At 40.9% G+C, this 22,652-nt stretch overlaps 1 protein-coding gene across 1 annotated transcript in view; it reads left to right on the forward strand.

Moving 5' to 3' along the window:
• LOC140465691 (rho GTPase-activating protein 23-like) overlaps positions 1-22,652 on the forward strand; it is a 265,792-nt gene that overhangs the window by 10,676 nt on the left and 232,464 nt on the right. The window contains exon 2 of the mRNA XM_072561302.1: positions 18,208-18,387. Within this exon, the coding sequence (XP_072417403.1) occupies positions 18,208-18,387 (180 nt within the window). The remainder of the gene's footprint in view (positions 1-18,207; positions 18,388-22,652) is intronic.

Here is a 22,652-nt window from a genome sequence, read left to right on the forward strand (position 1 = left end):
CTCTCTGCTCATTCACACTATTAGGCACCTTACCATTAGCACAGTACTCTGTATTCCTGTTACTCCTTCCAAAGTGAATTGCCTCACTTTTCTGCATTAAATTCCATTTGCCATCTCTCAGCACATTTCTGCAGCTGATCTATGTCCCTCTGTAACCTGCAGCATCCTTCCATACTGTCTTCAACTCCACCGACCTTAGTGTCATCTGCAAATTGACTAATCCATCCTTCTACCCCCTAATCCAGGTCATTTATAAAAATGACAAACAGCCCCAAAACAGATCTTTGTGGTACACCAACAGTAATTGAACTCCAGGATGAACAATTCCCATTAACCACCACCTTCTGTCTTCTTACACCTAGCTAGTTTATCATCCAAACGGCTAAATCAGCCTCAAACCCATGCCTCCGTACTTTGAGCACTAGCCTACCATGGAGAACCTTATCAAAAGCCTTATTGAAATCCATATACACCTCATCAACCACTTTACCTTCATCCACCTGTTTGGTCACCATCTCGAAGAATGCAATAAGGTTTGCGAGGCAGGTCCTACCCTTCACAAAACAGTGTTGGCCAACCCCAATCAACTTATTCCTTTCTAGATGATTATAAATCCTATCTCTTATCATTCCAACATTTTACCCACAACTTAAGTAAGGCTCATTGGTCTGTAATTATGAGGGTTGTCTCTACTCCCCTTCTTAAACAAGGAGACAAAATTTGCAGTCCTCCAGTCATTGGTACTTTCCCTGTAGACAATTACAACATGAAGATCAAGCCAAAGGCTCTGCAATCTCCTCCCTGGCTTCCCAGAGAATCCTAGGATAAATCCCATCCGGCCCAGGGGACTAAACTATTTTCATGCCTTCCAGAATCGGTAACACCACCTCCTATGAATCTCAGTCCTATCTCAAGTTATAGCCTGTGTCTCAGTATTCTCCTTGACAACATTGTCTTTTTCCTGTGTGAATACTGGTGAAAAATATTCATTTAGCACCTCTCCTATCTCCTCTGACTTCATGCACAACTTCCCACTACTGTCCTTGACTGGCCCTAATCTTATTCTAGTCATTCTTTTATTTCTAATATACCTATAGAAAGCTTTTAGTGTTTTCCTTGGTCCTACCTGCCAAAGGCTTCTCATGTCCGCTCCTGGCTCTTTTTAGCTCTCTTTAGTTCCTTCCTGGCTAACTTCTAACTCGTAACCGCCGTAATGGAGTCTTCATGTCTCATCTTTACAAGCCTCATTCTTTGTCTTGACAAAAGATTCAACTTCATTAGTAAACCACTGTTCCCTCGCTCGAATACTTCCTGCTTGCCTGACAGGTACATACATATCAAGGACACACAGTAGCTGTTCATGGAACAAGGTTCACATTTCAATTGTGCCCATCCCCTGCAGTTTTCTTCCCCATCCTATGCATCTTAAATCTTGCCTAATCTCATTTATGATTACCTTCCCCCCAGCTATAACACTTGTATGTACTATCCCTTTCCATCACGAAAGTAAACATAACCGAATTGTGGTCACTATCACCAAAGTGCTCACCTACCTCTAAATCTAATACCTGGCCTAGTTCATTACGCAGTATCAAATCCAAGGTGGCTTTGCCTCTTGTTGGCCTATCTACATACTGTGTCAGGAAACCTTCCTGCACGCATTGGACAAAAACTGACCCATCTAAAGTACTCAAACTGTAGCATTACCAGTCAATATTTGGAAAGTTCAAGTCCCCCATAAGACTATCCAGAATCATCTTTGCAATCCTTTCATCTACATCTATGGAACCTTTTGGAGGACTGTAGAAAACTCCCAACAGGGTGACCTCTTTCCTGTTTCTAACGTCAGCCCATACTACCTTAGTGAATGAATCCTCACCAAATGTCCTTTCTGCCACTGTAATACTGTCCTAGGTTAACAATGCCACACCTTCTCTCTTACCAACTTCCCTGTTCTTAGTGAAACATCTAAACTCTGGAACCTGCAACAACCATTTCTATCCCATCTCTATTCATGTCTCCTAAATGGCCACAATATCAAAGTCCCAGGTACCAATCCATGCTGCACGTTCACCCACCCTATTCTGGATGCTGTTGGTGTTGAAGTAGACACACTCCAAACCACCACCTTGCCTGCTGCTACACTCTTGTGAAACCTTATTCATGACCTCACTACTCTCAGTCTCCTGTACACTGGAGCTACAATTCAGGTTCCCATCCCCCTGTTGAATTAGTTTAAATCCTCCCAAAGAGCATTAGCAAATTTTCCCTCTGGTTCAGATGTAGACCATTCCATTTGTAGAGGTCCCACCTATCCTAGAATGAGCCCCAATTATCCAGGTATCTGAATCTCTCCCTCCTACACCATCCCTGTAGCCATATGTTCAGCTGCTCTCTCTCCCTATTCCTTGCCTCGCTTGCATGTGGCACAGGTAACAAACCAGAGATAACAATTGTTTGTTCTAGCTGTAAGCTTCCACCCTAGCTCCTTGAATTTTTGCCTTACGTCCCCATCCCTTTTCCTACCTGTGCGGACCACGACTTGGGGCATGACTTAGGAACAATAATGTGCGTGATAAAGCTTAAAAGAAGCAAGTCTCTGCTTTCTTAAAACAAACTTGCTTTATAAACTTCGCAAAGTGTCAAATTATTCAGATATTTTAAAATGTCAATCATGGAAACTACGATTGAAATCTTTTTATCTAGTGGTATGACCCTGACTGGTGGTAATACTAAACAAGTCAAATGCCAGGGTGAAAAAAGACTTCATAGCCCTTGAATATTTATTTTTGTAATTCTTTGTGATGGAGTGCAGTCACCTACTATTCACAAGCGTCTACTAATGTTTTTATACCAAAATAATTTTGAAGTTTATCCCACAAGAAGCTGCGAAAGTTAACGGGAGACCTGAAAGAAGTGTATAAAATTATGAGGGGCATGGTCAAGTTGAATAAAAGTAGTTGTTTCCCTAGTCAGTTTGTCAATAACAATGGGGCATAATTTTAAAACGAGAGGCAGGAGATTTGAAGTAAAACATTTTCACTCAGGAGGGTGGGGGTCTGGAATGCACTGCATAGGAGAATGGTTGAGGTGGGAAACCTTATGACCTTTAAATAAAACTTGTATGAAGACTTGAAGTGTCCTAACATTCAAGGCTATGGGACTAGTGTAGGTAGTTGTACATTTTTGGTAGTACGTAGTTGATGGACTGAAGGCTCTGTTCTGTACTGTATGATTGTGTGACAATAAAATAAAAAAGCAAGAGTTATTTTACATGCTACAAGAGTTAGTTGGAATAATCCTATTATAAGATTAGTAAGCCATTCAGTTGTTTCAATTTTCTGTAAAGTCTCAAAAAGCAATAAAACTAGCCAGATCATGTGACTTTGAAATAGGCACTGAAAATGACTATGTCAAGCTGAATCCTGTTAACCCATCAAGGTCCTCCATGCCAACATCTTGGGTATGAGTGCTAGAATTGGAGCAATAATGTGGTATAGTCAAACCCATGAAATCAAACTTTAGACCCCATCCAAGATGTCATCCCAGTAGGGATGGTGACAGTCGTATATAATCAGGAGAAGTTAACCTGGGAATCCTTAAAATTCTCTGTGGACCCAGTGGAGTCTGATGCCCTAGATTATGCATGTGTATGGAAAGTCCTGTTTCTCTGGTTCTGTCTCTCTCACTCTTCTGTCTTTTGTTTTGTCTGTCCCTCCATCCCTCTCATTGATCTCCCTTCAAGGTCTTAACAGAACAACAGAAAACAAAGTAGAACTGAAACAAACTACCCTCCCTTGAGCTATGGATCTTTTCCTTAAGCTAAAAAAAACCTAATTCTAGAAATTACTAACAGACCTTTTAAGGCATAATGGTTTACTTTGCTCAGTTGTAAAATCTTAAATTAAACAAATACATTAAGCTGCCAAAGTAGTCCTCATAAATTATTTTCAAAGAAATCATTGTGGCTACAGAAGTGCTGTAAATGATTTTATTAACTTGATATACGTGGAAAACCTGTTTTGTTTTTAAAATTCTGAACAAATATCAGTACCATCTTGAATTTGGAATGTGTTGACTTAGAGAATGATGTCTTGGGTAAATGGTAGGCAGGGACTGTGCAAGATAGCTGTGCACTGATGTTGCTTGTCAGGGTGTACGTTGACATGTAAATATAGCACAGGTGCCAGAACCGCATGTGATGAGATGGCAATAGGACTGGACGTGAGAAACACCATAGAGCTCGGCATGTAATTAATGAGATGCATTTGGTAAGATATGGTGAGAAATCTCACGAGGCTTGTGAGAAATCCTCAAAAAAACTAGATGCAACTTGCATCAAAACATTTGAGATTCAACCACCTGAATCGAAGAGAAGCTTTTGCTGGGAATGAGGTAGTCTGACTACAATTTGATAGTAAAGGTGTGCTTGTACTTTTTTGAAAAGGTTTGTAGCTCAGTTTGTGGTTCAGGTTGTTAGATTGCTCGTTGAGCTGGTAGGTTTGTTCGCAGATGTTTTGTCACCATGCTAGGTAACATCATCAGGGAGCCTCCAGTGAAATGCTGGTGTTCTGTCCCGCTTTCTATTTATATGTCTTGGTTTGATAACGTGGAATATATCATTTCTGGATCTTTTTCTCAGAGGTTGGTAAATGGGGTACAAATTGATGTGTTTATTGAAGGGGTTCTGGTTTGAATGCCAGGCCTTTAGGAATTCCTGTATGTGTCTGTTTAGCCTGTCCTAGGATGGATATGTTGCCCCAGTCAAAGTGGGGTCTTTCTTTGTTTGTGTAAGGATACTAGTGATAAGCTGGTCATGTCTTTTGGTGGCTGATTTTCTGTCTGTCTGTCTGTCTGTCTGTCTGTCTGTCTGTCTGTCTGTCTGTCTGTCTGTCTGTCTGTCTGTCTGTCTGTCTGTCTGTCTGTCTGTCTGTCTGATGTAGTGTTTGTTGCAGTCCTTGCAGTGTGTTTTGTATATGACATTTAATTTGCTGATTGTTAGTATAGGGTCTTTTCGGTTTATCAGTAGCTGTTTGTATGTTGGTAGTTTTGTGGGCTACCATGATGTAAAGATGTGTAGTAAGACAGGCCAGACCATTAAAATTGACTATACTTGGATGAGGACAGCATAGTAATTCTTGATAACCATGACATGTTTCCAGGCTTTGTGTCTCCATTAAAGGGTAAGACAAGACAAGACAAGACATAAGAACAGTCAGTTCTGCCAAAATGCCATTTTCTTCAACACAAATTGGCGACTGGAGAATTTAGACCATTGTTTGTAGAATGCAAACTTCCCTTGCCTGTTTTGGCTATAATGCAATTCTGGCCCCATTAATTTAATGGCGATGCTATTGAGTGATTTTCTTATAACACGAGAACGGAAATATCATGTTATATCCGAACCGACTGTAATAAAAACCTAGTAGATGGAGGGGGTGAAGTGCAAAAAAGCAATGTGATGCATGTTGTTTGAGCATACAGGGTAGGATCAGAGTGAGTGAGTGCTCGGACAGCAAGTGAACTAGTCCAGTTCTTGATTTGGGTGTGCTCCTGACTGTAATAATTCCTTGCGCTAAGATCAAAATAATAGATGCCAGTGCAGCACTGAACTACAGGAGTATACTGTAAGTGGATCAGAAATGTGCCATGAGAGTTCCGAGAGACTGGCATGTCAGATGCCAATGCCTGTTGATATGGGTTTGGTGTTCATGAAGCCTGCCCTGAGATATTGGTGCCTGGTGTCCAATACGGAGGTCCTTTGGAGCCACCACCAAGCTGAAGTCACCAGGTACCTGCTATAAACATCTATGTTAAGAATTCATCGCATCTGGCAGGTATGGGAAGATAAGCTAAATATTAATAAGGCAAATTAGACCATAAATGAGGTGTTTATAAAGTGATTGGCAACTTGCCACTGTCAAGCAAGAAACTCAATTTTGCCACTGGGCAAATTGATAAGCTAGGAGAAAGTGAGGACTACAGATGCTGGATATCAGAGTCGAGAGTGTAGTTCTGGAAAAGCACAGCAGGTCAGGCAGCATCTAGGAAGCAGGAGAATCAACGTTTTGGGCATAAACCCTTCATCAGGAATCCCAAAACGTCGATTCAAAAAGTTACTCCTGATGTCGAGAAAGACATCAGACACACAGAAAACCCATATCTAACTAACTCAAAGTTCAAAACCTAAACATAAAAGAAATTGTGTTAAAAATACATATAAATCAGACAGTTTATATTACATATTCTACTAATTTGTTCAAGGATTCATTTCGATTAAATTAGATTCTCTACAGCGTAGAAACAGGCCCTTTGGCCCACCAAGTCCACACCGACCCTCTGAAGAGTAACCCACATAGACTCATTTTCCTCTGACTAATGCACCTAATGCTGTGGGCAATTTAGCATGGTCAAATCACCTAACCACATTTAAAATTAGTCCATATTAGTTAATTGCCTCATTTGCTGCTTGATGAGCTTTAAAGGATTATTATTTAGGATGGTTTTGATCAGTGCCTTTTTTCATTGGCTTTTGTAACATTTTCAGAAATTATTTTACAACTAATACTTTTTGAGTTATTATTGGTTAACTATTAATTTACATGAAAAAATTAATCATTTAATGAGCCGGTTATCCAAGCCAAATGTTTTAGATTGTACAAATTGAAATAAGTGACCTAATGGTTAGGGAGCTTTTAAGCAACTTTTGGGAAGATTTGTAGGGGCAGTTGAATGATTACAGCAATGAAGGAACTAATAATAAAAGAAAGGATAGTTTACTACAGCATGAACTTTGATCTTCATTTGACCCAGAAACATTGATTTTATTTTTCATATCCCATTTTAATAGCGGGTGCAGCACTAGAGTTTTTGGGGTTTTCTGTCTCTGCAAATTATAGTTTGCTATCTTGAGGCTTCTGGTTAAAGCATAGATAAACTGGGTGGAGTTTTGCTTTCTGTTTCTCTTTGGAAACACCACTGTCATCTTCTGTGCTTTTTTTTTTGAGGGGTAAATTAAGTTATATAAATCCTTAAACAATCTGTGCGTTATGTGGAGGTTGGAGCTGGAGCAGGGAATGATGCAGAGACGTCCTCTCTCAATCAGTAAAAATGGATGTAGTTTATAGTCTTGGGAGCTGATCCCTAAAGCCAGAAGTCAAGCTATAGAAGTCAAGTGGAAATACTTAGGGTAAAGTTTAATGTCCCTCAACCCCACTTGGAGGCAAGGTCGGGTATTGGGTCACTAAAGGGATTCATCCTGCTGCTGCTGGTAGTCAACCTTAAGCCTACAGGGAGCTTGTTGTTTAGCAGTGCTAACAGCAAACACATGTTTCCCAGCTGTGTTCTGAAGAGGGGAGGAGTTTCTCTCAATCATATACACTTTGTGCTTGGTCAAGGGACCCAGAATAGAAGACACTCTTTGCTCTTTGTTCTCAACCACTGCCTTTCCGCTTCAACAGTGAACTATTCCCACACTCTCGAACAAAAACAGAATTTGCTGATACAGCTCCTCCTAACCCACACAACATGCCTTATTATCACATAGTCTGCCATTACACACTACCTATTGTTAGTCACTAACAGTCTCCATTAACAGCCATTCACCCTCCTATCCAGATCGTTACCCACTTCTGTCTGTCCAACTGTTCTCCTCTCTCTTTGGGCTCTACCCTCACCTATCGTTTACTCCTTACCCCCTTCCCCTACCCTACCTTCTGCATATAAACAGACATATTCCTAGCTGCCATCAATTCTGAGGAAGGGTCACAAGACCTGAAACATTAACTCTGATTTCTCTTCACAGATGCTGCCAGACCTGCTGTGCTTTTCCAGCAACTTCTGTTTTTGTTTCTGCTTTACAGCATCTACTGTTCTTTCAGTTTTTATTCCTACACTCAACTTGGTGATTTGTGAGACAATCAATGTGAAGGTAACACTAAAATTTAAACAATGGCCAGAAGTCCCAGGCATCGTGGTACCAGAGAACTGTTGACCTCTGCTCACGAGCAGCCCTTAGCAGCATTTCCACCATACTTCGGACTTAATCCAATGGCATGATTACCTCAGAAAAACATTGGAATTATCCACCTATACCCCTGTCACACACCAGTCAAATCCTCTCGAGAAAGAATAGTGAAAAAAAATCTCCATTATTCCTGAAAGCTATTAAGCAAACTTTTGGGGACTAGTGACTGATATTATTGGTCTAAGTTTACCCACTTAACTTCAAATGATATCTTCCCCCAGCAGAAATTCATTCAACTTCCTTCTTGAAGGCCTTAAAAATGTAACTTATTCTGGAGGTGAGCGAATTGTGAAATGTAGCTTTTAATGGCATCTACTTTAACTGTTCCGGTTAACTTTTTACTAATTTCACTTTGTCCATCCCATACCTTGTCCAGCTCAAATAGTGCAGCTACAAGCACAGAAACAATTCCCCTGCTGCCTACATAACCTCAAATACCAAAGCTTATTCTGATAATTACCTTTTTGAAGCGTTCAGTAATCTCTCACTATCAGAATGGATCAAAACAGACACCATATCCTTGAAGTGTTTGAACCATGGCCCTAATATTTCATTGTTCTAAATGTATCTCTCAACTTATTCATTTCTGCCAGCCTTGCACACTGGTATTTCACCTTTTTTGACATTTTGTTAACTCCCAAGGTCCTCCTTTTTACTTCATCTCTGTTAGTGGTAACTAACCATGGAGAGTGTAAACATGCTTAGAATTATTTTGACGAAAATGCATTATTTGCACTTGAAATACATGTGTCAATACAGTTTCACTTTCCTAGTGTCTGGATCTGCCTCTTTATCTGTGGCCCTAATTGCTGAACATATCTTTTTGATCATCAGAAAATATGTGGACTATTACCTAAGGCTTTAATCTAGGTCATTTAGCTTAGGATGGTGAAAAACAAAGGATCAAACAAGAATCCTGAGTGACGTTAGTGACAGGCCTGACATACAGCCTCTAATATTAAAATCACCCTCTGCTTACACAGACACAAACAAATCTAGCTTGAAGCTAAAAGCTGCTGCAAAGCTCACAATGCAATTTTTGCTTAGTAGTCTTTTGTGCAGCACTATTCCAAAACCACTTTGAAAATGAGTATGGTCTGTTTGACTTCCTTTCCCTTCTAATTTTGTAATTTCCTCAATAACTTCCATTAGTTGGTGAGACAAAGCTTGGTACTAACTACTGCTCTTTGTTGATTATCAGACAACATATAATGCATTCCAATGACCTTCCTGTCAAAGGAAGGTACCTTAATGGACCTGTAGTTTCGAGAAGCCTTTCCCACATGCAGTGATGGAATGTACAAGCAGGCAGAGTGGCGGAGGTGAAAATCTTGGATTCCTTTTTAAAACTCTGTTGAGCTTATGATCATCATGAATAGATAAATCATATAGACTTTATCTGTAAGTCTTATGGTCATTGAATCTTTACAGTTCATCCCCCAAAATGAACAAGACTGAAGGTTTTAGTAAAATAAAATTTGCTAACAAGACCAGGAATGATTTGGAGACGCTGGTCTTGAACTGGGGTGTACAAAGTTAAAAATCACACAACCCCAGGTTATATAGCCCAACAGGCTTATTTGGAAGCACTAGCTTTCCAGGTGGTTGTGGCGAATAAGATTGTAAGGCACAGAATTTATAGCAAAAGTTTCCAGTGCGATGTAACTGAAGTTATATATTGAAAAAGACCGAGATTGTTTGTTAAGATTAGATTAGATTACTTATAGTGTGGTAACAGGCCCTTCGGCCCAACAAGTCCACACCGACCCGCCGAAGCACAACTCGCTCAGACCCATTCCCCTACATTTACCCTTTCACCTAATACTACGGGCAATTTAGCATGGCCAATTCACCTAACCTGCACATTTTTTGGATTGTGGGCGGAAACCGGATCACCCGGAGGAAACCCACGCAGACACTGGGTGAATGTGCAAACTCCACATAGAGAGTCGCCTGAGGTGGGAATTGAATCCGGGTTTCTGGCGCTATGAGGCAGCAGTGCTAACCACTATGCCGCCCACAAAGTCACTCATCTTTGAGAATGACCATGTTGGTTTCAGTTCTTTCATATGTAAATCATAAAACTTTAAAAAAAAATGTTACACTCTCAAGTGCACTTTAACAATTGGTATCATGTCAGCCCAGATAAGCTATTGAAGGTGTTAACTCCCTGTGAGGCTGTCTGTGCCACAATGGTCATATTGATTCTAATGTAACGAACAGATTTACAGAATCTTACATGGATTCATGCAGTTTTTGAGCAATATAAGTGTAAATTCTGCAAGTACAAGCAGTCACAAGTAGGAGAGACTAGTTTTACAAGTTGCTTTTTGTATAATGTATATTGAACAATTCTGAAAACAGCTGTCTCCACTTTAAAGCAAAGTTCTTTCTCATTTGGTTAGCAATCTAAGAGGCACTAATCAAAAGCTAGAAGGATTTGTAAAGCTTGTTTATGCTAGCAAGAATTGAGTAACAGTGAAAAGATATTATCTGGCAACAACAACCAGGTTATCCATTTCTGCTAAATTCAAAACAGCAGTTGTTGTGGAAAAAATATACAGAACCACCAGGAGATGCAGAGAGTTCTTCAAGTAGGTCTTTTATTTGCAAACAAAAAACCGTGACACTGAGAAAGCAGATTCTCGAATGCCCACGAACCTCGGGGTCTGTGGATTTTTATATTTTTTTTTAATCATGTTTCTGTTAGCTTATCAGCATGTCCAACTATATTAATCAAAGTACCTCACTCTAGCTACACAATCAACCAGTGATGTTAGTTCCCATTATCTCTTTAGTTGTATGTTCTACTTAATGTTATTCTAATGTCACAGTTAGATATTTATTGCTAACTCTGCTACAATGGTCTTTCATTCCAGACCCTACTTGATATTTTCCAGATGTAATGATTAGATATTTATTATCATTTCTGCTACAGTGATCTTCCAATGCAGCCTAACCTTTCATGATAGATATTTAGCTATTCCATCTATTACAATAGTCTCCTGTCTCAAGCTGACTCTACTAACTATTAATTAGGTATTTTAATGTCATGTCCCAAATATTTTATGGTCCCAATCCTGTCATAATAAAACTTAACAGAGAAACTTGCTTTATTACTTGTGTTATCACATCAAGCCATAGTGACCTTTCAGCCTTAACATTACTCTGCTGATTGGTGTAAGAATGTTCCACTATGGTTATCCCATCCTGGCTTCCACAGAATACAGATTGCCAGTGGTCTTCATGCTTTAGCCCTTCCCATGCTTTCATGTTCTTTATTTTCCATAAAGTTAGGCTAGATATTTTTGAATTTCTACATTTTGTATTTGTATATTTCAAATGCTTTGAAAGATTTTTTCTTTATTCTTTTGGCAAATAAATTAGCATGGTGCATCATTCATCAGTAGACATGCAACCTTTTCTATCAATAAGCATTAGTAGATGTGTAATCACAAAATTCTTCTATGTTCCTACTTTTCGTTGCAGGGAAACTCTTGCTGGGAGTTTACATGTGCGAGATTCTTGTCAAATGAACATGAGTTTATATAAGATTCAATAACTTTCGTTATGAGTTTGTGGTAATGAAATGAAAACAAATACTGTGGATAATGGGAGTCAGAAGTGAAAGCAGTAAGAAAAAAATCAGCAGGTCTAGCAGTATCTGCGGAAACAGAGTTAATTCTAGTGGCATGTGACTTTTGTTTGGAGTTTATAGCACTATGACTTGCAATTTGTTGTAAATTTTAATTTGTATTTTAAATCTACTTTCAAATAATTTGAGGCAGTTGACTCGTGAGGTCTGAATTTCACTTTTGAGGTGCAGGGATGTTAGCTAATGCATAATAGTTGGAGTATAGTATACCTCAAACCTTTTAGACAAATGTTGAAATGACGAAGGTTGAACCAACTGCGAACTTTCTCTAGATCAGTAGTTTCCACATCTCTTAAAAGACCCAATGAAGTCTTAAGGTTGTTAGAATGAGAATACTGTAAGGTAGAGCCAGTGTCGACATTGTGATATCCAATGCTTCCTGCACAACCTACGTGTTTCTCTGAGATTCACTCTAACGCAGAGGGTTTGGCCTGCCCTTAATGGTACACACAGCAACCGACAATACCACTTCTTAAGAGTTGACAACTATATTAAAAAGGTACGACCGATTTGACACCGACATTTTTTACAAACCCACCAAATCCCACAGCTCCCTGGATTACACCTCTTCCCACCCTACCTCCTGCAAAAATGCCATCCCATATTCCCAATTCCTCTGCTTCCGCCATATCTGCTCCCAGGAGGACCAGTTCCATCACAGAACACACCAGATGGCCGCCTCTTTTAGAAACCGCAATTTCCCTTCTCACGTGCCCTCCAATGCATCTCGTCCCCATCCCCTCCCCTCCAACTGTAACAAGGACAGAACGCCCCTGGTGCTCACCTTCCACCCTACCAGCCTTCGCATAAACCAAATCATCCGCCGACATTTCCGCCACCTCCAAACAGACCCCACCACCAGGGATATATTTCCCTCCCCAAAGACCGTTCCCTCCATGACTACCTGGTCAGGTCCACCCCCACCCCCAAACCCACCCTCCCATCCTGCCATCTTCCCTTGCCACTGCAGGAATTGCAAAACCTGCGCCCACACCGCCTCCCTCACCTCCACCAAAGACACTAAAGAAGCCTTCCACATCCATCAAAGTTTTACCTGCACATCCACCAATATCATTTATTGTATCTGTTTCTCCCAATGCAGTCTCCTCTACATTGGGGAGACTGGACGCACCCTAGCAGAGCACTTTAGGGACCATCTCTGGGACACCCGCACCAATCAACCACACCACCCTGTGGCCCAACATTTCAACTCCCCCTCCCACTCTGCCGAGGACATGGAGGTCCTGGGCCTCCTTCACCGCCGCTCCCTCACCACCAGACGCCTGGAGGAAGAATGCCTCATCTTCCGCCTCGGAACACAGGGCATCAATGTGGACTTCAACAGTTTCCTCATTTTCCCCTTCCCCCACCTCACCCCAGTTCTAAACTTCCAGCTCAGCACTGTCCCCATGACTTGTCCGACCTGCCTATCTTCTTTTCCACCTATCCACTCCACCCCCCCCCGACCTATCACTTTCACCCCCCCCCCCCCCCCCCACTCACCTATTGTACTTCATGCTACTTTCTCCCCACCCTCACCCTCCTCTCACTTATCTCTCCACCCTTCAGGCTCTCTGCCTTTATTCCTGATGAAGGGCTTTTGCCTGCAACGTCAATTTTACTGCTCCTCGGATGCTGCCTGAACTGCTGTGCTTTTCCAGCACCACTCTAATCTAAACTATATTGAAAAGCAAATTATTGTGCCCTGTACATTCAGTTTACTGTGAACTTCCAAAATGGGAATTTGGAACTTAATTATGATTGGGCGTCTTTTTGCTGAAGTTAAAACTCCAAGAGCAAAATCATCTGTACTCTGAAGAGACCACTGTCTGTTTATCCTTGGGAACTTCCTTTTCCCTGTATATTTACAAAAGTCATGAAGGGGATAGAACACCTTCAAAGTATAAATAGCGACATTGGTTTAGCATAACTTCCTGGGTTTTGTGTCCAGTGTAAAATCCTAGTTCAGCCTCAGCTGAACAATTCTGGGTTCACATTTTAGGTAGGACATGAAGACTTTGGAAGCAGTACAGAAGAGATTTACTAAAACATTTCCAGAGTTGAGGAATTATTGTTATATGGATAAATTGAGAGAAGCTAGCATGTTCCAATCAGAGAAGACTGCAAGGAGATTTGATAAGGATATTTAAAATCTGGAAGTTTAGATAAAGCAAACAAGGGGAAATTATTTTTATTTGAGGAAAATTAATAGCTAAAGGCTCCAGTTCAGCTGAAGGCCAAAGGTGACATCAGGAAAAACCTTTTTCTGCAACAAGAGGAGAAGATTTGAAATACTCTGCCAACTCATACAGCACCGAAACAGAGCCTTTGGCCCGACGACTCTGCATTGACTCCACATCCCATCTGCCAGCATTTGGCCCAAATCCCTCTAAACCCTTCCTAGTCATAAATCGACCCAGATGCCTTTTAAAGTTATCATTGTATCAAGCTTCACCACTTCCTTTGGCATCTCATTCCATAAATGAACCACCCTGTGTGTGCAAAAGTTATCCTTGGTCCTTTTTTTAATCTTTCCTCTCTCACCTTAAACCTAAGCTGTTGGGTTTTGGACTCCCGCACCCTAGGAAAGAGACCTTGCCTATTCACCCTATCCATGCCCTTTCTGATTTTATAAACCTCTTATAATATCACACCTCCGCCTCTGACATTCCAGAGAATAAAGCCCTAGCCTTTTCAACCTATCCCAATAACTCCAACTCTCCAAACCTGTCAACATCCTTGTAAGTCTATTCTGCATTCTCATGTTTAACAACGTAGAGTCATAGAGATTTACAGCATGGAAATAGACCCTTTGGTCCAACTTGTCCATGCCAACCAGATATCCCAACCCGATCTAGTCCCACCTCCCAGACCGTATCCCTCTAAACCCTTCCTATTCATATACCCATCCAAAAGCCTCTTAAATATTGCAATTGTACCAGCCTCCACCATTTCCTCTAGCAGCTCATTCCACACACTCACCACCTTCTGCGTGAAAACGCTGCCCCTTACGACTCTCTCATATCTTTTCCCTCTCACCCAAAACCTATGCCCTCTAGTTCTGGACTCCCCTGCCCCAGGGAAAAGACGCAGTGCGTCTCTAAAAGACATGCGCATCAATCAATCCCACCGCTCTGTGTCCGAACTCTTCAATTTGCCTCCCACTCTGCTGAGGGCATGCAGGTCCTGGGCCTCCTCCATTGCCACTTACTTACTACCTGATGCCTGGAGGAAGAACACCTTATCTTCTGCCTCGGGACCCTCCAACCCCATGTTATCATTGTGGATTTCACCAGTTTTCTCATTTCCCCTCCCCCCGCCTTACCCCAGTTCCAACCTTTCAGCTCAGCACTGTCCTCATGCCCTGTCCCATCTGTCAATCTTCCTTCTCACCTATCTGCATCACCCTCCCCTCTGACCTTCCACCTTTAGCTCAACCTCCATCCACCTATTGCACTCTCAGCTACCTTCCCCCAGCCCCAAACTCTCCCATTTAAACCACCCGGTACAACTATCTCCGCAAGAGGCCCAGCAATCACTTCCATAGCTTTCCACAGAGTTCTAGATTACACCTGATCAGATCCTGGGGATTTATCCACTTTTATGCATTTCAAGACATCCAGCACTTGCTCCTCTGCAATATGGACATTGTTTCAAGATGTCACCATTTTTTTCCCCTCCATTCTATACCTTCCATGTCTTTTTCCACAGCAAACACTGATGCAAAATACTTGCTTAGTATATCCCCATCTCCTGCGGCTCCACACAAATGCCACCTTGCTGATCTTTGAAGGGCCCGATTCTCTCCCTAATTTCCCTTTTGTCCTTAATGTATTTGTAAAAATCCTTTGGATTCTGCTTAGCTTTGGCAAATAGTTATCTCATGTCTCTTTTTTTGCCCTCCTGATTTCCCTCTTAAGTATACTCCCACAGCCTTTATGCTTTTCTAAGGATTCACTCTACCTCTCTTGTCTATACCTGACATGTGCTTCCTTCTTTTTCTTAACCAAACCCTCAATTTCTCTCGTCATCCAGCATTCTTTATACCTATCAGCCTTTCCTTTCACCCTAACAGGAATATACTGTCTCTGGACTCTAGTTAACTCATTTCTGAAGGCTACTCATTTCTGAAGGCTTCTCATTTAACTTGCCCATAGAAGGGCAACCAGAATTGAACATGCAGTATTGTAAATGGTGTCTCACCAATGTCCTGTTCAGTCGTATCATGACATTCCAACGGTGTTCTGACCAATGAAGGCAAGCATGCCAAATGCTTCTTCACCACCCTGTCTCCCTGTGACTCCACTTTCAAAGATCTATGCACCCGCACCCCTAGGTCTTTGTATGGCAACACTCCCCAGGGGCCTACCATTTAACTATATAAGTCCTGTCCTGCCTTACCAAAATACAATACCTAACATTTAACTAAATTAAACTCTGTCTGCCACTCCTCGGCCCATTTGCCCATCTGATCAACGTCCTGTTGTACCTATTTTGATGTCATCTGCAAATTTGCTAATCATACCTTCTATATTCACATCTAAATCATTTATATAAATGACGAAAAGAACATGATTTTATAACTCTTTTGTGACATAAGATTATAATTTATTGAAATGTGCACAGTTTGTTTTTACTGTACATGAGATGTGGATGTCAAGCTCCACCCTAAATCTCCTGGTGAATGTGGGATAAACTGCCTTTTGAGCCTTTGCAGTCCATGGGGTGTATAACACTGAAGGTGGTGTTAACAAGGCAACTCCAGGATTTTTACCCGTGACCGTGAACAAATGATGAAATCATGCCAAATCAGGATGGTGTGTGGCTTGGAGGGAAATTTGCAGGTGATAGTATTCCCATGTGTCTGCTGCCCTTGTCCTTCCAGATGGTAGATGTTAGAGGTTTGGAAGGTACTGTTGAAGGTGACTAACCTATGGGGTCGCTCCCTCAATTTTTGCACAAGCCCCAGAAATGGTTAGGAGGAACTGGTAAGCTTGGCAGTTCTAATTTGCTGTCGTTATTTCCAGTGTCTTAAGTAGTCCATGTGGTTGTATTCCTTTTTGTAGACTTTATAATGGGTTTTGATATAACTGAATGGTGTACTAGACTATTTCAAAGAGCGGTTAAGAGCCAACCATATTGTTGTTTATATATAGCGACATGTAGGCCAGACCAGTTAAGGTGACAGATTTTCCTCAAAAGGCATTTGTGAACAAGATGAATATTTTATTAAATTCAGATGTCACCATATGCAATGTTGGTTTGAAACCCATGTCCCCAGAACATAAACTTGGAGCTCTGGATTACTAATGCGCTCGTTTTACATAAGAATCTTTTGCACTTCAAAGAAAAATGTAATCCTAAATATTATTACATTATTATTCACGTATTATTATGTCACTTTGGTTGCTATAGAAGTCTCTTGTCAAATATGTTATTTAAACAGCCTGCGTAATCTTATCATGTGGTGCAGGAGGGAAAATAACACTTCAAGATTGCTTTTTGCCAAAAAGTTTGCCAATTTATAATTGCAACTTGAGATGTAAAGTGTGTGATTTTTAAAACTCATTTCTATAGAAATATGTACAAATATTTCATATTATTTTGTATATTTTAATATTATTTATTTTAGAGTTTGAAATTTGAATTAGTCATATATGAATTCTGGTCTGTATCGATGAAGAGTTTTAAAGATGTATCTGTTGTGCTTTTGGAGGCATGATTTCTTTGCAAAAGAGTTAGTTCCTGGTGTGCAAATGGAAATTTGTTTGTATTAAGAGAGTTTTTACAAACAGAGTAAACAGTGAAATGCATTAGGTTTCCAGTTCAAAGGATTTGGAATTTGTTTTTGACTTTAAGGTGACATCCATAGGTTGGAAAGCCTTCTGGTTTCAGTTTGCAGATGTCCTAGAGGAAGCCAGATGCATAAAACAATCTCCCCTGAAGGAAGGAGACAATTTTTAATTGTTAGGAAATAGGTTATTTCAATGGAAGGAGTTTAGTTTAGAAGTTCCAGACCAGAAGTTGTTTGTTCCAACCCTGAAGGAATTATTTGAAGCTACAGATGTCTAAGTTCATTCGTGTGAATACTCAAAGATGCTATCAAGCATTCAAGACCAGGAAATGAAAGCCACAGTTAAGCCAAATTCTAAAGATGTGATGAAGAAGGGAATTTCCTGTGGTGTTTGATTTCTGTGAAGGGGTGCAGTTGGGATACATGGAATATAGTTTTTTACCATGTTTTTTGAAATCTTTCATATCATATTTGTTGTAAATAGCTTGGCCTATTCTATTTTATATTCCTGTTTTTTTACATAATGAACTAATGTTTTATTGTTTAAAATCAAGTCTGCAACTTTGCTTATATTTCAATGAAATACCACCTCATTAAATAAACAAAACTAGTCAGATTTCAGTCTGGGATTTGACTTGTGAAGAAATCACATCAGCTGGGATTATAATAAACTGTATACCTTTTTAAACTTGATTTGAGATTTTAATCACTTTTCTTCATTTTTGGCTACAGACTAAAACTCAACGAGATGAGAAAAATCCCAACGAAAATGCTAACATGGTGCAGAATGAAATATTTTCATGGCCTGGTCCAAAGACTCTGCTACTACAGAAGAACTCTCAAGGTTTTGGATTTACGCTGAGGCACTTCATTGTCTACCCTCCAGAGTCAACTTTGCATCCGAGCTTTAAGGTAAAGTGGCATTTATTGTATGCAATACTAAATACTAAATTATGTTTCACACTTTGACAGAATATCTCCACAATAGAATTGTACTCATGGGTGGCTCAGTGTTTAGCACTGCTGTCTCACAGTGCCAAGGTCCCAGGTTCAAATCCAGACTTGGGCAACCGTCTGTGTGGAGTTTGCTCATTCTCCCCATATCTACATGGGTTTCTTCTGAATGTTCTGGTTTCCTCCCATCCTCCACAGATGTGCAGGTTGGGTGGATTGGCCATGCTAAATTGCCCAGAGTCCAGGGATGTGCAGGCTAGGTGGATTAGCCGTGGGAAATGCAGGGTTACAGGGATGGGGTGGAGGGTGGGTTGCTGTTTGGAAGATTGGTGTGGATTCAAACATTTGAATGGCCAGCTTCCATAGTCTAAAGATTCTAGGATTTGTGTAGACTGTAGCAGAAAATTATAAACAGATCCAATGAGGTAGTCATTTCTTCAATTTAGAGGCCGAAAAGATTTCCTGATTAAAACATGCAAACATCTAAGTTTGGAATAGGAGTATGCCGCCCTGCCCCTCAAATCAGCTCCTCATTCAGTAAGATAAGATATGATCTGGTTACTCCACATTCCTGCCTACCAATGATAAACCTTCATCCCTTTCTTAATCAAGAATTTATCTATTTCTGCCTTTAAAAAAAGATTCAAAGATTCTGCTTCCACTGTCTTGTGAAGAAAAAAATTCTAAAGCCTGTTGTTGTAATAGGTGACTTTAACTTTCCGAACATTGATTGGAACCTCCTTCGAGCAGATGGTTTGGAAGGAGCTGTTTCTGTAAGGTGTGTTCAGGAAGGTTTCCCAACTCAGTACGTTGACAGGCCAATGAGGGGAGAGGCCATTTTGGAATTAGTGCGCTGCAATGAGCTGGGCAGGTGTCAGATCTTGCGGTGGGAGAACATTTTGGTGATAGTGACCACAACTGCCTCACATTCTACATAGCTATGGAGAAGGAGAGAAGCAGGCATAATGGGAGGATATTTAATTGGGGAAAAGGAAACTATGATGCTATCAGATGTGAGTTGGGAAGCATGGACTGGGAGTAATTGTTCCATGGAAAGGGCACTATAGACATGTTTAAAGAGCTGCAAAAAGAGGAAGAACAACACCTATACAATGTATTCGCCAAAAACAGATACCCATGCAATTTCATCAACCGATGCCTAAGGGAAAGACAACGGAATGCGGACATGCCGCAACCCAAAGGACTAGCCACACTACCATATATCAGGAGCATTTCCGAACTGACAGCCAGACTACTAGGACTCATAACAGCACACAAACCAACAGCCACTCTCAGACAACAACTCACCAGAACGAAGGACCCGATACCCAGCATGAGCAAAACCAATGTAGTGTACAAAGTCCCATGCAAGGACTGCACAAAACACTACATAGGACAAACGGGAAGACAGCTAACGATCGCATCCATGAACATCCATGAAACGACACGACCAGCTATCCTTAGCCACACATGCAGATGACAAGCAACATTAATTCGACTGGGACAACACTACTATTATAGGGCAAGCCAAACAGAGAACAGCCAGGGAATTCCTAGAGGCATGGCACTCATCCACAGATTCTATCAACAAACACGTCGACCTGGACCCAATATACCGGCCACTGCAGCGGACAGCTGGAACTGACAACCGGAAGCGGCAGAGACAGGCCACTATGAATGCTGGAGGAAACCTCACAGAAGCGCTTCACAGGAGGCTCCCAAGCACGGAGGATGTCACCTAGACAGGGGATGAAACGTTTGCAATACAAATTCCCAGCTTGGCGAACAGAACCACAACAATGAGGTGTACAAGATAATGAGAGGCATAGATAGAGTTGATAGCCAGAGACTTTTTCCCAGGGTAGAAATTGTTAACACGAGGCATCATATTTTTAAGCTGTTTGGCGGAAAGTATAGAGGGGATGTCAGAGGCGAGTTCTTTACACAGTGTGTTGTGGGAGCATGGAATGCGTTGCCAGCAGCAGTTGTGGAAGTGCGGTCATTGGGGATATTTAAGAGACTGCTGGACATGCATATGGTCACAGAAATTTCAGGGTTTGTACATTAGGTTTACCTTACATGAGGATCAATGGTTGGCACAACATCGTGGGCTGAAGGGCCTGTTCTGTTCTGTGCTGTACTGTTCTATGTTTTAAAACACTTCTCCTTATCTCTACCTTAAATGGATGAACCTTTTATTTTTAAACAGTGACCCGCAAGAGGAAACATTATTTCTGTATGCATTCTGATAAATGTGTAATGTAGCCAACTGACAGCATATGATGTATAATCTAGTCTAAAAGTCAAGAATTTCTGCATAAAAATATTAACATGGTCCTGAATCTAGTGGATGTAACTGAATTTTGTTTTTTGATCTATTAGCTGTTCAGTAGAACAGGCTGTAGCTAAATATGCTCTCTATTTTTGTTGCAAAGACTCCAATTTCTTTTGATCAAATAAGAAACAAAAATTATTTGCAAACATCAGAAATAAAAAGCTTAAATCTTAGCAGAAATTAGCCGAGTGTCATTTCTCATTGGTTTCATGGAGGGCTTCTATCTGTGGGTCCTAGCGAATTTTCTCATGCTATCCACCAAAACTTTCCTCATTACTTCTACATACCTCATACATCTATGACCATGTTCGTCATACTCTCCGACTTGCTGCAGATGAAAATATTGACCACTCGTGTGACTTACCTGGCTACTGCAGCCAGGTTTGAATCTGTGCACATGGTCAAACAGTGGCAGTCTACAGCTGTCCTGTACAGTTCCTATCAATTGTCCCAGACATGTCAAGCAGAAACGAATTACCGCCATACTTTGCTGATGAGACCAGGAAGTCCTGATGGATTAGTGGTGTGCATGGGTTGCTGTCCATGCTGTAATTTGTTTGTGACTGGAGGGCCGAAGGAACAAGTGGTGCGCTGGAGTCATTAGATTACCGCTCTGACTTTCATGTCAGTAATTAGTACAGTCTGGTTTCTATCAAGTGGGTGGGAGATTGAGAAATTGCATATTAATAAGGCAAGATGAAATCATTGAGGATGTTAATTCTTGCTAATTTGTTCAGATTGGCTTCTCACTTTTTCACTCGTGTAAATTTTGTCCCACTATCCAACTCTTGGCAGGAAAACAGGACATTTTTCTCTCATCACGTGATGCTACCAACTTTCTCATTTTACTTGTCATAAATGGCTGCGCGAATTCCTGTGGTGATGATCCTCATTCAACCGTTTTAACTATAAATCTTGAAATCTTTGTGTTGACCTAACATGAAGAAATGCAATAAACAAGACAAGACAACTGCTTTTAGCTCTGCGATTTGCTCCCTTACTTTCCTCAGCAATTTGATGCATCCCAACCCTGCCTGATGACTTCTCTACCTGGAGTGCTACTAGCCTTTTTAGTACCTCTTCTTCATGTGTCACTATATTGCTCAATTGCTCAAAACCCACATTTTCAACTGGGCATCTTCTAATTTTGTAAAGAAGAAGCAAAGTATTAATTTATTACCTCTGCCGTATCCTTCACTTCAGTGAGCAGTTTACCCTTTTACCCTACTACTTTTAGTGAAGTCTGCCATCCTTTCTTAGTCGAGAGTACAGTGCTGGAAAAGCACAGCAGATCAGGTAGTATCTGAGGAGCAGGAAATTTGACGTTTCAGGCAAATGCCCTTCATCAGGAATCCTTCATCACCATTCCTGATGAAGGGCTTTTGCCCAAATGTCGACTCTTCTACTCCTCAGATGCTGCCTGACCAGCTGTGCTTTTCCAGCACCACACTCTCGACTGTGATCTCCAGCATCTGCAGTTCTCACTTTCATCCTTTTCGAGTGCTTCGTCTTACCCTTCCTAATTTGACCTTAAACCCCTCTTCTGCATTTGAAGTACTCTTTCTCATTTATACTGCTATTATTATTATTTGTCTTCCATATGCCGCCTTTGTCATCCATATTTTCTCATCAATGTCCTTAGTCATCCAGGATATCCTATCTTTTTGGGTTTCTTATATTTATTTCTCATGGTTGCTTCCTTTTCTCATTGCTTCCTCACCGTTGTTAGTATATAAACTATTCTGAAAGTATATTTCCAGTACAGTAATCAAAATATTTTTAATTCCCCATGTCAACTTTCAATATGCAAACTTGTTTATTACTCTGCAGGTGCAAGCATTTCACTTTTTGTCCTAAATATGGTAGTGGGAGTAAAAACAGGCAGCAT

Source organism: Chiloscyllium punctatum, chromosome 42, assembly GCF_047496795.1.
Source record: "Chiloscyllium punctatum isolate Juve2018m chromosome 42, sChiPun1.3, whole genome shotgun sequence".
NCBI classification, from domain to species: domain Eukaryota; kingdom Metazoa; phylum Chordata; class Chondrichthyes; order Orectolobiformes; family Hemiscylliidae; genus Chiloscyllium; species Chiloscyllium punctatum.